This window comes from Simochromis diagramma, unplaced genomic scaffold (genome assembly GCF_900408965.1).
Source record: "Simochromis diagramma unplaced genomic scaffold, fSimDia1.1 OVJJ01000680.1, whole genome shotgun sequence".
Classification (NCBI taxonomy): Eukaryota; Metazoa; Chordata; class Actinopteri; order Cichliformes; family Cichlidae; genus Simochromis; species Simochromis diagramma.
The window spans coordinates 1,414,848-1,427,844 of record NW_024387470.1 but is presented as its reverse complement, the minus strand read 5'-3'; the positions used below and the strand labels follow the sequence as shown (position 1 = coordinate 1,427,844).

The window sequence follows — 12,997 nt, the reverse complement described above, 5'->3', positions numbered from 1 at the left end:
GCTCCCCGTTAAGAGTGTAAACATGGGACAACATAGTGGAAATTACACTTTTACAGGATGAGACAGTTGAAATAAATTTTTCAGAAGTTAAATGTAAGCAGTGCAAGAGGAAACTGAGTTAAAGTGTTCATTTCTCTCTTTGTGTTAGTAGTCAGTAAAGGAAAACACTCCCCGGGAAGAGGTGGTGCAGTTGTTGAAACATTAACAATATATTTGCCTTCATGGATGCAGCGTGGGCCATCAGCTTAGGTGTTAAGGGCCTTCCATCATTTGTTCAGAAATAATAGGCTCTCCTACCCTCCCCGGACCTGGTGTCAACGGGAGGATGGGTGAGGCAAAAAGCTGTTAACCTGCTTCCTGGAAAACTGCTGGGGTTGGTTTGTGGTCCCACAGTCGTCAATGGTGTGTGTTATATCTATAAAAATAGCAGGAAAATCAACCAGTTTGTCTCTATGGTTATCTGGTTTTCTTCAGAACTGATATAAAATGTCACATTTGATGAAGGTTACAAAGGAAATGTTACACACAGCTCAGTGTTAGAACATTTGTTAGTTCAGGCTATATACAGTTTAACCATCAACAGGTGGCTTGAGGCCAGCCGCAGCATGTGCTTCTCAGTTATTAGCACGAGCATAAAATTTGAATCAGTGACTTGAGTGACCAGTGAGAAATCTGAAGGATTGTTAAACAAATAGGAGTAAACCTACCTGGAACCCTTATGTGATTCCAGGAAGCTTTTATTTTGGAGGAGTTTCTAAAATGCATTTGCGGCAGCTGCAAGTTTTGTGAAAACCCACAGTCAGTTTTCAGGTTTTCACAATCCCACTGCTTATATTTAATTAGTAGTAGTGCACAACTACAGAAATGAACAAATGTAAGAGAAATGAGGTTGCTAAATGTAGCGACATGGATTTGTGCATTTTCACAGAAATTTCTAGCTGGACCTCCTTCTTGATGACAAAACGCACTTCATGGCAGATGGCAAATGTGAGTCCTGGAAAAGCACAGGTGTCATTTCTAACATTTACTGTGATAGCATCTAAAACACCAGAACACAGAAGCTGAAACAGCACAAATGGTTTAGCTTTACATCTTTGCCTTACACAAAAGTCTGTTTCATATGTACAATCAACACGAGTCAAATGATACATTTGCCATAAAATGTATCTAAATATAATATAAATGTATTATTATGAATATAATTAAGGAATCCTTAAGCTATTTGAACATTATTAACTATATATTTTAAGCTGTTAAAGAGGAAACTTAACAGAAGGTTAGGGTTCCCTGTCCCATTTCCCGCTTCTTTATTCTCAGGCAGACAGCTTCTCTTTTTTGTAAACATGTGACTTTACCTAGCCTTCTGTGAGCATGAGTGATTCGAAGGCAGAGGAGAAAGGAAAAACTTTCCCTGTGAACTTTTGCTATTCTCCTCCTCCTTCCTCGAGCCTCTTACTGTGCCTGCACAACCCAGAGCGCTCTCTAGACAGAGAAGGACTCGAGTAACATCTCATCTCTGTCCCTCATCCTCTCATACCCCCCTCGCTTCCTGACTCACCTGACACAATAGACTTCCCCTCAGTGCATCAACCTGAAGAGAAAAGAGGTAGTGGGGGTGTACGGTTTCTTTACAACAATGGAAATTCAATCAGGAAATAGAGAGGAGGTGGCGAGTGTGACCTCAGGCTCCGTTTCTCAGAGTCCCTCTGGGCTACAGGTAGAAGCATCAGATGATCCGGTGCTCAGAGAGGACATACAGGCTGCTAAGAGGATTGAGAGGTTTGACATCCCACTCGATAGCCTGAAGAGGATGTTTGAGAAGCCCGCTGTAGCAAACACAGTAAGTACTTTGACTGTGAAGTTTTGTCTTTATATTGCAATGTGAACTGCACTTTTGTGAGCAGTGACATCCATTTTTCTCCAGGGGAAATGAGTGGTATAGGTAACTGCCACTTTTTGCTGAGTGTGTTTGGTAGATGGATGGCTTTAATGCAATGCACATTTGAACAAATTGAAAAGCTCTTGCAACCTTCAGAAAAATGTAAAGTCAGTAGTGGTAACATGACTGTGAAGTCATGCTTCAGGCAAAAGCCATCAAGTTTATGTGGAGTGAAAGTGTACACTATGCAGATTTCACTGCTGCAGACTGTAGCTCTCTTTCTTTATGTATTGGCAGGAGCTGACCTTTACTGGTGACTTATTTTTGGATATAATGGGAAAGAAAACACACAGTGCTGTTTATCTCTCTATTTACTTTAGTACAGTTATCTTGCTGGCAGTTTGGAGTTTTCCATCACTTTGTTGATTCTGGGGGAAAATGCTTCTAGGACACGTCTCCTTACCCGAGAGGAGGACGGCCTTCTCTCTCTAGCTTTGTTTTTCCATCCAAGCTGGCTTCTCTGAGGGGAAAATCTAAGTCTGTTGGAATTGAAGTGTTCCATTATGAGACAAGCTCCCATTTACCAAATGTCTGATGATGGGACAAAAAGGCCCAGATGACCTACTTTTTTGTTCCTAATGTGGTTTAGAGACCAATTCAAACCCCTTAAATTATTCCAAATGCATAAAATAAAAGGCAACAAAATCCAAAACAGTTGATGAATTATGGACCATGTATTTTTAAATATACAACGGTGCCGAGTGGTGGCAGAGATGCACTGATATTTGACACCCTGTTATTTAAGACCTATTTTGGGGGCTTTATGGTTAAGCAGGATTTTAAAAATAACCCTGTAATTGGTATGTCGGCTGCTGCTGGAAGCAGCGTGAAGCTTCTGTGTTAGACTGAGAAGAGAGAAAGAGAGAAAGAGAGGTGGGTCCATCAGAATTCACACCTGGCTCCTGAGATGAAAACATTTTATGTCTGTGACTAATGAGGTACATCACTAAAGTCAAGATTTAACCATAGCATCTTCAGACGTTTTCTTTAGCTTTTAAGTTTATCTTTTAGTATATCCTGTTTTTTTCTTAATCAGAGCGGTTTGGACTACACTTATCTGACCTCTAACAATCTCAGGAATTAACACCTACACTTTGGCTTTATTTTGGCTCTTGCATTTCAGTTTCCCATGTATAAAACTTTGTTATCTCACCATTAGGAAAATGGTGCTAGGCTTTGATACACAAAGAAATGTTGATACATGTGTTCTCAGTGTTATCAGTCAGTCTTGTAGTATTTGGCTTAGTAAAGCTGTTTCAGCAAAGAGTTTTTCTGTAACAAGGCGTTAAATGAGTCTTTGTAAGGTGAGAGAAGTGACTTGTAGTGGCAAACATGAAGAGACACATGCTTGCTTTTCTTTATCCATACAAAGCATGTATGTAAGTATGTAGCATGTAGCATTACTGCTTCAGTTATGCTTATGTCTACCATTAGCACATTTTACATCTGTAGCAGGATATTGTTTTTGTTAATAGCTACTAGCTAACATTAGCATTCAGCAGCTAAAGAGAGAAGTATTTTTTCACTGTAGACCAAAGCAGAAGTCATTTTTAAACATAATCAATACATTCATTTGCAGTATCACAAAGCAGGAGGGGAAACTGTGATTTTCTTTTAAATTTACTGTCATTTTATTAACTAGCTTAAAACGTCAGTATTGTCTTCATGGCTTATTTTTCTGCTCAAAGAAAGAGTGTGACATAAATATTAATGTAATTTTATTAGACAGTTAATATATACAAGTTTTCTAAAGCGAAACCTCAATTAGAGGTAGAACTGCAATACCAATCAACAGCCTTCCTAATTATTAACTGCTGCTTAAAAAATAAAAACATGTTAGGATTTGTTATGACTTTTCTGTATGAAATTTCATATTTGGTTAAAATAATTACTTTCCTACATGACTGCAATATTAAATACTGGGTAAGTGTGCTAATATTATTGCTAAATAATAATTGCTCCCGTTATTTTGTGCAGTAAAACTAAAATTAATGTCTATAATCACGCTGTAGACGCACCACACAAACTGAAATCAGTTGATTGTAGCACAACTGTAGAATTGATAGGCACGCAGACTAAAAAATTCCAAGGAATTATTGGAATTCTTAGTTTCTTCCCCACAAGAACCAGTTCTCAGTTGTCATCCCTAGATAAAAGAAAAGAGGTTTTTTAGGACAGAGTTTTGCATATTTTACTACTGTATTTACAGTCTACTTCCAGTAAAGACTGCTACCATAATGCTTCTGGGAAACAGTTACCTTTGTCTTTCTTTGTTTCTTAACTAATCAGGTTACCACCTTGCAAAATTTTCTATCAGACTCAAGTCTTCTAATGATGAGTTGGTTCTTTATATATATATATATATTCGAACGTATTTCTCTCTTACGTGTGTCTCTCTAGGAAAACAAAAATAGATCAGTTATTTATATTCTTTTTAGGTAACAATCTGTACAGCTGGTCAAAAGTCTGGGTGTCATAAGCTGGCACTGCTACACATGCTGTATCTTGGCACTGTATCATGAGTGCTCATAATCTGCTCCGTAGAAAAAAACAACAACAAAAAAAAAAACAAGCCTGTAGTCAGTGTCAGTGGAGCATATGGGCAGTATTCCCAGATTCCCAGAGAGAGTGAGGACTAGCACTCTGCAACCGGCTGGCTATAAAACCTGACCTCATCTCCAGCTTATCTATATTGTAGTGCTTCATATTTGATGATGCACAGCATTTTTCTATCTGCGCTCCATTTCATTTATTTAAACAGCACAATGCCATTCGATGGTCAGCAAAAGCAATGTGTGATGGATTCCCGGGTGGTCGCTCAGCCGTGGCCAGAATCCACAGTGTTGGTGGGGAGAGAGGACTGAGAGGATTGTTCGCAACAATCATGGATTTGAAATGATGTAAGGTTTTATTGTGCAAGGAGTATGTTTTTTTGCAGTTGTGTAGTATGCGTGGGATACTGGCTTGCGTTTACAACATCTGCCTGCCCTCCTGGTCATGACTGTGCACACAAGGAAGAATAAACACATGCTTTAAACAGATGTGGTGGTGCTGTGTCATGTTTAACTCTTTAAAGTTTGAATGGGCTCTGTATATATGCACAAATGTAGGCCACTGACCAGGACACTAGATGGTTAAAATGTATACACATGGCTTTCTGGCATTCATGCCATGAGTTGGTGCTCATTCATGATGCGATGGCCGCTGTTTGCCAGTGGGTGGCAGTGTAACATCTGTTGGACTGAGGAGGTAAGCTGAGGTTTACAGCAGTCACAGTATAGGTCAAACTGTGTGCAAAGGAAGATAAATAATATGGTCTTAATCAGGAAGTTATCACGGTGAGACAATTGCTCATCACCTATGCTAATTACAGTTGATTCCTAATCCCAGAAGATGTCTTAAAATGGCCTTTTTATTTGTCTAAGGCTGTCAGATTATCAGGATTTACATAAACGGTGAAACATTTAATTCTGATGCATCTGGTGGATTTTAAACCCAACATAACAGAGTTTAAAAGGATTTCATACTATGGTATAATCCTGGTCACAGCTGGGTAACAGGATAACATGGTTAAAGATAGAGAGCCGTCTAAGCTTTTTTAGGCAGAGGTCTCATGGTCTCTGGTTTCTGGCTCAAACTGTGTCTACATAAATTCGGACAGCGGCACAAGAGGTCTGGAATGTTCCCCCAGTTTATTTTCATAACCTAAATCATCACTGTCACTGACTCACTCTCAGACATTTGGACTGATTCAAGCAATAGTTGGAAATATTTTCTCTAAAGCTTTCACGATATACTCTTGAGGAAAGACCTGTATTCAAAGAGTGTTTGATATGAAAGGCAGTAAAAGAAGCAATGCATTAGGCTTTTCATATAGTTCATTTGTGCTGCTTTTTTAAAGTCGTCTTTTGCCTGCTTTTAAGTGAGTGGGATTTTGCCACTCTGTCACACTTAGGAATCCCATTGTAAAGTGCCAGATGACATGCTGAAAGCTGAAAAATGAGACTGCCTTTTGCTTAATTGTGAACCATTTTCCACAAAATAAAAAGACGAGATCAATCAATATGCACCACCATACCTAAACGCACTTAATTAAATATTAAATAAACTAAGAGCCACAACATGTCCCTGCAAGAAATCAATCCAGACTTGATGAGGATGCTAGCGTCTTTATCAAGTGCATTGGGCTCGTAAAAATTCCATTAACACTTTACCAGGCATCTATTTTGTCTCTGATTCAAATCTTTTAATGGAGCTGGCATCACAGGCATGTGTGTGTGAGTTGCTAGTCTTGCTGCATGATGATGAAGGTTTGTTGCTTGTCTCCTTGGATGTGAGAATAGTCACACGCTACCAAACAGAAGCTCTAAATCGCTCTGCTTTATTTGACTCAAAGGAGTCTTTTTCCTAGCGTTGTTTGGTTTGTTTATGGAGTGTACAAGTATAAAATTTTCTGTTTATTTAAGTCTGTGGTTGTTAAGGTTGTTTCTATAGGTACTGTAATGTATCATATGTACATTTCCAATATATGATAATCAATTTCCATGTGTGGGAAATGAATGCATATCTCCAGTTCTCTGTTTTTTCCATACAGATTTCCGTGTGACTCACATGGTCTTTTTTTCTAAACCAGTATTATATGCACAGCCCCACAAAAGCATGTGTGATAAACAGTCCAAGACCTCAAGGCTCATTCTTTGAAAAATTCAGTGTGGCGTTGCAAGTGCACCACTGCACATACCCCAATCATTGTTGCCATAGCGAAACAAAAGAGGAAGTGCTCCTGAGATAAGGCGCACAATGCAAATTAGGTGGTTGTAAACCTGTTGACTAGAGCATTGAAAATGCAGAGAATAAAGAGGAGGTTACAGTTAAGCCATAGCTATGCTAGCAGCTCTGTAAATCTATACTTAGTCACACGAAATCTTTGACTGGAAAATATAAACGACAAATATAATGGCAAACATGGCCATGCTTACAAGTAGTAGACGTTTATAGTCACTATATCTTCTGTTAGTTTAAAGGGAAACAAAACTCTAAGATTTTTTTTACTTACTTTCAAAAAATATAAATCTGCACAAGTATGTATAACACGTAGGACACTCCATCTGTAGGACAACCTCAAAAAACCCAGGTTGTATTTGAGTTTTTCTTTTTCTTGCAGAGATGCTGATACTATTATATAATGCAACCTTTGTGCTAATATGTTTGTAAAGGCTTTTTGATGCATGTGAAAGAAACAGCTGGATTTCAGCTTAAATTCAAGGGGTTTAAATAATTTTTTTTAAAGACACTCTTCAGTTTTTAGAGAATAATTGGACAGTTGACTGGCAAATGGTTTGATGCCCAGGTGAGGCTCATTCTCTCATTATTTCATGACAAATTAAGCAGATAAACGATCTGGAATTTATTCCAAGTGTCGGACTTGTATTTGGTAGATGTTCATTTAAACTCTTAACATGAAAGGGAAGAAGTGAAAAAATGCATCATTAGTCTTTACAACTGCAATAACCCTATCAGAAAAATAATATTATCTTTTTAAGTGGCCAAACAAATAATCTCTCAGCACTCAATCAAAAGGCTCAGAAGACTATCCCTACTACACACTACTAGAATGGCCAATAAGCACTAATTCAATTCAATTGTATTTATACAGCGCCAAATAACAACAGCAGTCACCTCAATGCACTTTATATTGTAAGGTAGACCCTACAATAATACGTACAGAGAAAAACCAACTATCATATGACCCCCTATGAGCAAGCACTTTGGCGACAGTCGGAAGGGAAAACTCCCTTTTAACAGGAAGAAACCTCCAGCAGCACCAGGCTCAGGGAGGGGCGGGGCCATCTGCCGCGACCGGTTGGGGTGAGAGAAGGAAGACAGGATAAAAGACATGCTGTGGAAGAGAGACAGAGATTAATAACAAATAACATAAGAGTCCTTTTGAATTAGTGGTAACGAATGTACTGTACCTAACATTCTTATTTTGTTTACAGGAGTGATTCTGATAGACTGGCGAGATATTTTTTTTCTATTTTCATACAAAATCCAAATTCCACAGCGTATGGATATCATGTGGAAGAAGGAACAGATCTGTGGAGGAAAAACAAACAAAAACCCCTACTCACGGATGTAATTAAAATTACAGGGGGGCAAGGGGGTTTGCCGAAAAACAGAAGGTAATTTTGTCTGTAATTATTACTCCAGGAGGGATGAAAATTCCTTCCTTACACATAGTCTCTAGACTGGATTAAAATCACCAACCAAGGAAGGCAAAATTAAAATCAGCCCACCTACTGTTGAGAAAGCCCATATGCACGGAGCTTAGGTGACTCTTGTTTTAATATAGCAGTCAGTTTGCTCATCTACATGATCTTGTGTGACTCGCTCACATAATTACAGACTTAAATCCCCAAAATATGACCTAGGCATGTAGCCTATGTCATTTACATGGTTCAGTTTATATTTGGGGGAGCCTGAAAACAGACACAGATCCCAAGCCTCTTTGGAAGTCGACATGTATAAATAGTAGTGCCTGGTGATGTTGGAATTGCTCAGTGAACATTTAGAGAGCCAGGCGCCTGATGAAAGAGACTGAAATATGATTTACATTCAGCGAGCATGGGGCCATATTGTGAAAGAGAGGACTGCGAGAGTGCATGGGAGGGGCAGGCAGAGGGTACGGAAGATGAAGATGGATAGGGAGCAATAAAGATTCAGAGGGAATCAGTGGGGGGTGGGTGGGAGTTGAAAGAGATTTCAAATGAGTGAGTTCATATTTTAGCAGGTGAAGCAGAGTCTGATTAACAAATTATATTCATGTTTCAATAATGATTAGCTTCATCAGGGCCCACTTCAGGGGTGCACAATCACTGACATAACAAGGTTTTTTTTTTTTTCATTTCCCTACATCTTTTTCTCTTTGGACACGAGCAGATGCTTGTCAGGTTTCAGCTCGAGTTAGAGAACACTGACATTCAGGGGAGAAAAGCCTTGATTGCAGAATAAGGATTTCTGCTGGCCAAGAGACAGAGAGACTAAATGGTGACTACATACTGTATGAATGCATACACAGCATGAGTGCACTTATGGCAGTGCTTTGCAGAGACTCTTGTTCTTGTTGTGCTTTTAATGATCCTTTAGCTTAGCCTCTTTTGTAGAAAAGAATTGGTAACATACAAAGAACTACTTTATAGTTGCTGGGTTTCCGTCAAGTCATTTCCTGTTTAGTTTTGGTATCCGTGATGTTGATATCTTTATACCCTGCCCTCATTAGTCTCACCTGTGTTCTGTGAGAAACACTTTTTTCCAATAAGTCCAACCATCATTTACTTTCTTTGTTTACTTGGCTTTCTTCTGTATGACCTTGTGGACCTTTGGAGTTACGCGTTTCACCTGTTCTTTGCTAGACTGACTCCCACTGCCTTCCTGCGTGCGTACGACCTCTGCCTCTCTGAATTCAATTTGATTTAAGATTTACTTTTTACTTTTTTGAATTTATTTTTTAATTTTATTCTGCTCCCTGGTGTTGTGCTCTAGGGAGCAGAATATTTCTTTCGCTGTGGAATTATGAACACGCTGAAGTAAAACTGAGTGTTAAAATCACTGATAAATATTCACTGAAGCTTTTGTCTGCGTTTCTCATCCATGACTTTATAAAGGTTTTGTTTTTTTCCAGTTTTTCTTCATGGTGAACTCTGCTGTCTCTCCCTTTTTGTGTTTAAGATGACTTTTCAACCAATCACTGACACTATGATCTTTTTCAGAGAAATGGAAGAAAGTGAGTGTCTTGGCATCTGTGTAGGTTGAACCTCCACAATCTCGGTGTCACCCATAGTCAAAGACCTACACATATGCAAACAAATATAGGAACATACATCTTATGTATGTTCCTATATTCCTATGTACATCTTAAAAATAACTTTTTAATGCGATTTAATGACCTATAACTGCCGGGTTACCTGTATTTATTTTTCTATTTGTATGTAAACATACAGATTTGTTTCCCAGCTAAGTCTCTGTGAGCCATAAGTCTTTTCTTATGGCTTCCATCCCACAGTGACACTAGCTAATAACTGTTGGAACTGGATGCTAAATTACCCACACCCTAATGTACAGCTAGCGGTTTGCATTGGGGGCAGCAGAGTGCAATTTGTCTGCAATTCAGGTTTGTTTGTTGAAGCTTGGTGCCTACTCTTAGGACTTTCTCTGCCAGCAGCCAGGACATGTTAGCTCTAATCAGTCACATTAGCCCCCACAATTTTTTTGAGCTTTTGTGTGTGTCTGTGCTTGTGTCCCAACCTCCGCCCCATTCCCCCAGGTATTGTTTTTGGAATTGACATCATTTCATTTAATTAAGATTTATTGGAAAGGGATAAGGAAGCAGGAGCCCTCAGAGCTAATCAGTGGGTTAGCTGTCAACCTAGTTTGGTCACTAAAAAGTAGTAATGAGTTGCACACAGTTTACATGCAATTCCCTGGAAACCCTGGCTTTTTCTTTTTAGATTGGCTTACACACTGACAGAGATGGCACGTGTAGAGCAGATCACCTACTAACCGGAATGCTGGTGGTTTGATCCCAGCCCTGCTCCAGTCTGCATGCCAAGTTGGGCAAGATATTAACCCCATGTTACTCTGATGCATCCATTGCAGTATGAATGCATGTGAATTAGAATGAGACATCTAATTCGATAGGAAGAACTTAGAAAAAAGCATAGATAAGGAAGTGCTGGTGTACAATGATGTTGTGTAAAGCTCTTTGAGTGCTCAGATAGAGTAGAAAAGTGCTATATAAGAACCAGACCATTTACCATATAAATAAAGGTTAAGTAGACAAAAAGACATGTGACAGACCAGCTGTGGAAGTGACAAGCTAACAGTAAACAGCTCATAGCAAACTTGTGTCTACCACAGTATTTGAATCATGTAAATAAAACTTGAGTTACTCTTTTGTTCTACTTCCTGTTCCACACATTACCATTCCCAGGTTGTGACATACTAACACTAGATCATAAGTGCTTCTCAATGGATACCCTTTTGGCAGCAGCACAATAGAAAAGTATTGTCAGATGAGAAAATATACAAACCCACCAAAGTCCACACTGGGCTGTGTGTGGGGTGGCAGCACCAGACCTTCACCAAAAGACACAAGATGGTTTAAGTGGGCAGTTTTAAACTTTGGTTTTGGCTTTAATTTTTAGTGGCTTTTTAGTTAGGGAATGGAAAATATCATGGTTTGAGATAAAAGAGAAATAAATCTTCATGTTAATTACATGTTCAAAGGCAAACCTCTTACATTGGCACTGGGAGTCAGGCAAACATTTCTACAGAGAATATTTGGCCAAGAGTCCTGCCCAAATGGCAGTTTGTAAAAAGCTGGGTGTGAGACTCATTCCTATCAAATAAAAGTTCCAAGAGTTCCAAAACAATGTTTTTTGCAGGTGTTCCAAAGAGAGCTTATTATCTGTTGCTAGTAACTAACCATTGTCCTTGTGTGTTGTGGGTTTTTGCATCCACAACAAACAAAAAAATAACATTTTATGGTATTGAGTAACATACATTATAGACATACCAACAATAAAAAAAATGGGGAAAAATCCGCAGTAACAATTAAATATACATAAGACGATACAAATTCAAATATGTTATGATAAAAAATTCTAAAAAAATTAGGTGTATAATTCATTAAAATGGCTTTAAATCTGATTTCCAGATCTTTGGCATTTACTGTGAAATATTTCATCTCTGTGTAATTTAATTTCAGTTGGTAGTGTGTGCTCCATAGATGATAGGCCTTTATGGAGAATTCTAACTGGTAAAATTTGGATCTACAATTTACAGTCTCACAATATGCTACTTTATAGTTGCTATCCACCATTCTCCTAGTGTCTTATCTATTAAATTCAATTTCAGTTCAATTCAATTTTATTTATACAGCGTCAAATCACAACAACAGTCGCCTCAACGCACTTTATATTCTAAGGTAGACCCTACAATAATACATACAGAGAAAAACCCAACAATCATCTGACCACCGATGAGCAAGCGACAGTGGGAAGGAAAAACTCCTTTATTAACTTTATTAATTTTTTCAAAGCTTTCCTGTTGTGTTCCATGCATACATTAATGGGACAAAGAAATAATAACTTAATTTTTGGATCCACTTCTTAAAAGAACAAAGAAAAAGACTTTGTAGTAACCAGCAAATCATTTAACAACCCAGTGTTGTTTTTAATTTTTCTGTCAGTTTTGTGTCCAGTTCAAAATTTGTGCCGTTTGGTGACAGTTTAACTCTCTGAGTTGATTACCATATGCCACAAAGCTCAATGCAGCAGCCTGGGTTTGACCCAGGGACTTTGGCTGTTGTATTACAAATTGTCTTGTGAATGTACGGTCTGGCTAAATAAGCTAAGTTTACAAGCTAATGAACCTCAGCGGAGTCTCGCTCATTAGTTACACCCTTACTTTTACAATTTCATTGAACTTAATAGTTCATCTGTTCTCATATCATCATCTCAATGATCTCATCTGTTCTGTTGTGGTGGCTGTGGCTCAGGTGGTAGAGTAGGTCATCTACCCATTGGAAAGCTGGTGAATTGATCCCCAGCTGTAGCAATCTTTGCAGATACTGAACTGGTGCCCCTGATGCAGCCATTGAATTGTCTGTGAATGTTACATGAAAGTGACTGACACTTGTAGTAGAAAGGTTCTGTAGTACCAATCCAGTTAGTAATATCCACATTAATCTTACTGTAGTACTTAGAAAATAAGACAGAATGTGTCACAAAATACACAAAGTGATTATTCCAAAAAATGTCTCATCCTGTTTTTATCTTGCTGAGTGAAAAAATAGAAGCTTAAAAGAATTTAAAAAAATAAATAATTTAAGAAGTTCTGCACATCAGGCAGTGAGGAAGAAAATTTTGACAGGACCCGACCGCAAATACTGCAGAGGGAAAACTCTGACTTAATGTTGCATCATGTAGAATAAAAAAAAAACCCAAAACAAAAAAAAACAACAACACAGGATGGGATGAAAACACACCACTGAAGTTT

General features: G+C 38.4%; 1 protein-coding gene across 1 annotated transcript in view; it reads left to right on the top strand.

Moving 5' to 3' along the window:
* The first annotated feature begins 1,437 nt into the window (after window positions 1–1,437).
* xirp2a (xin actin binding repeat containing 2a) overlaps window positions 1,438–12,997 on the top strand; it is a 68,614-nt gene continuing 57,054 nt past the window's right edge. Inside the window, exon 1 of the mRNA XM_040014921.1 lies at window positions 1,438–1,840. Within this exon, the coding sequence (XP_039870855.1) occupies window positions 1,637–1,840 (204 nt within the window). The 5' untranslated portion in view covers window positions 1,438–1,636. The remainder of the gene's footprint in view (window positions 1,841–12,997) is intronic.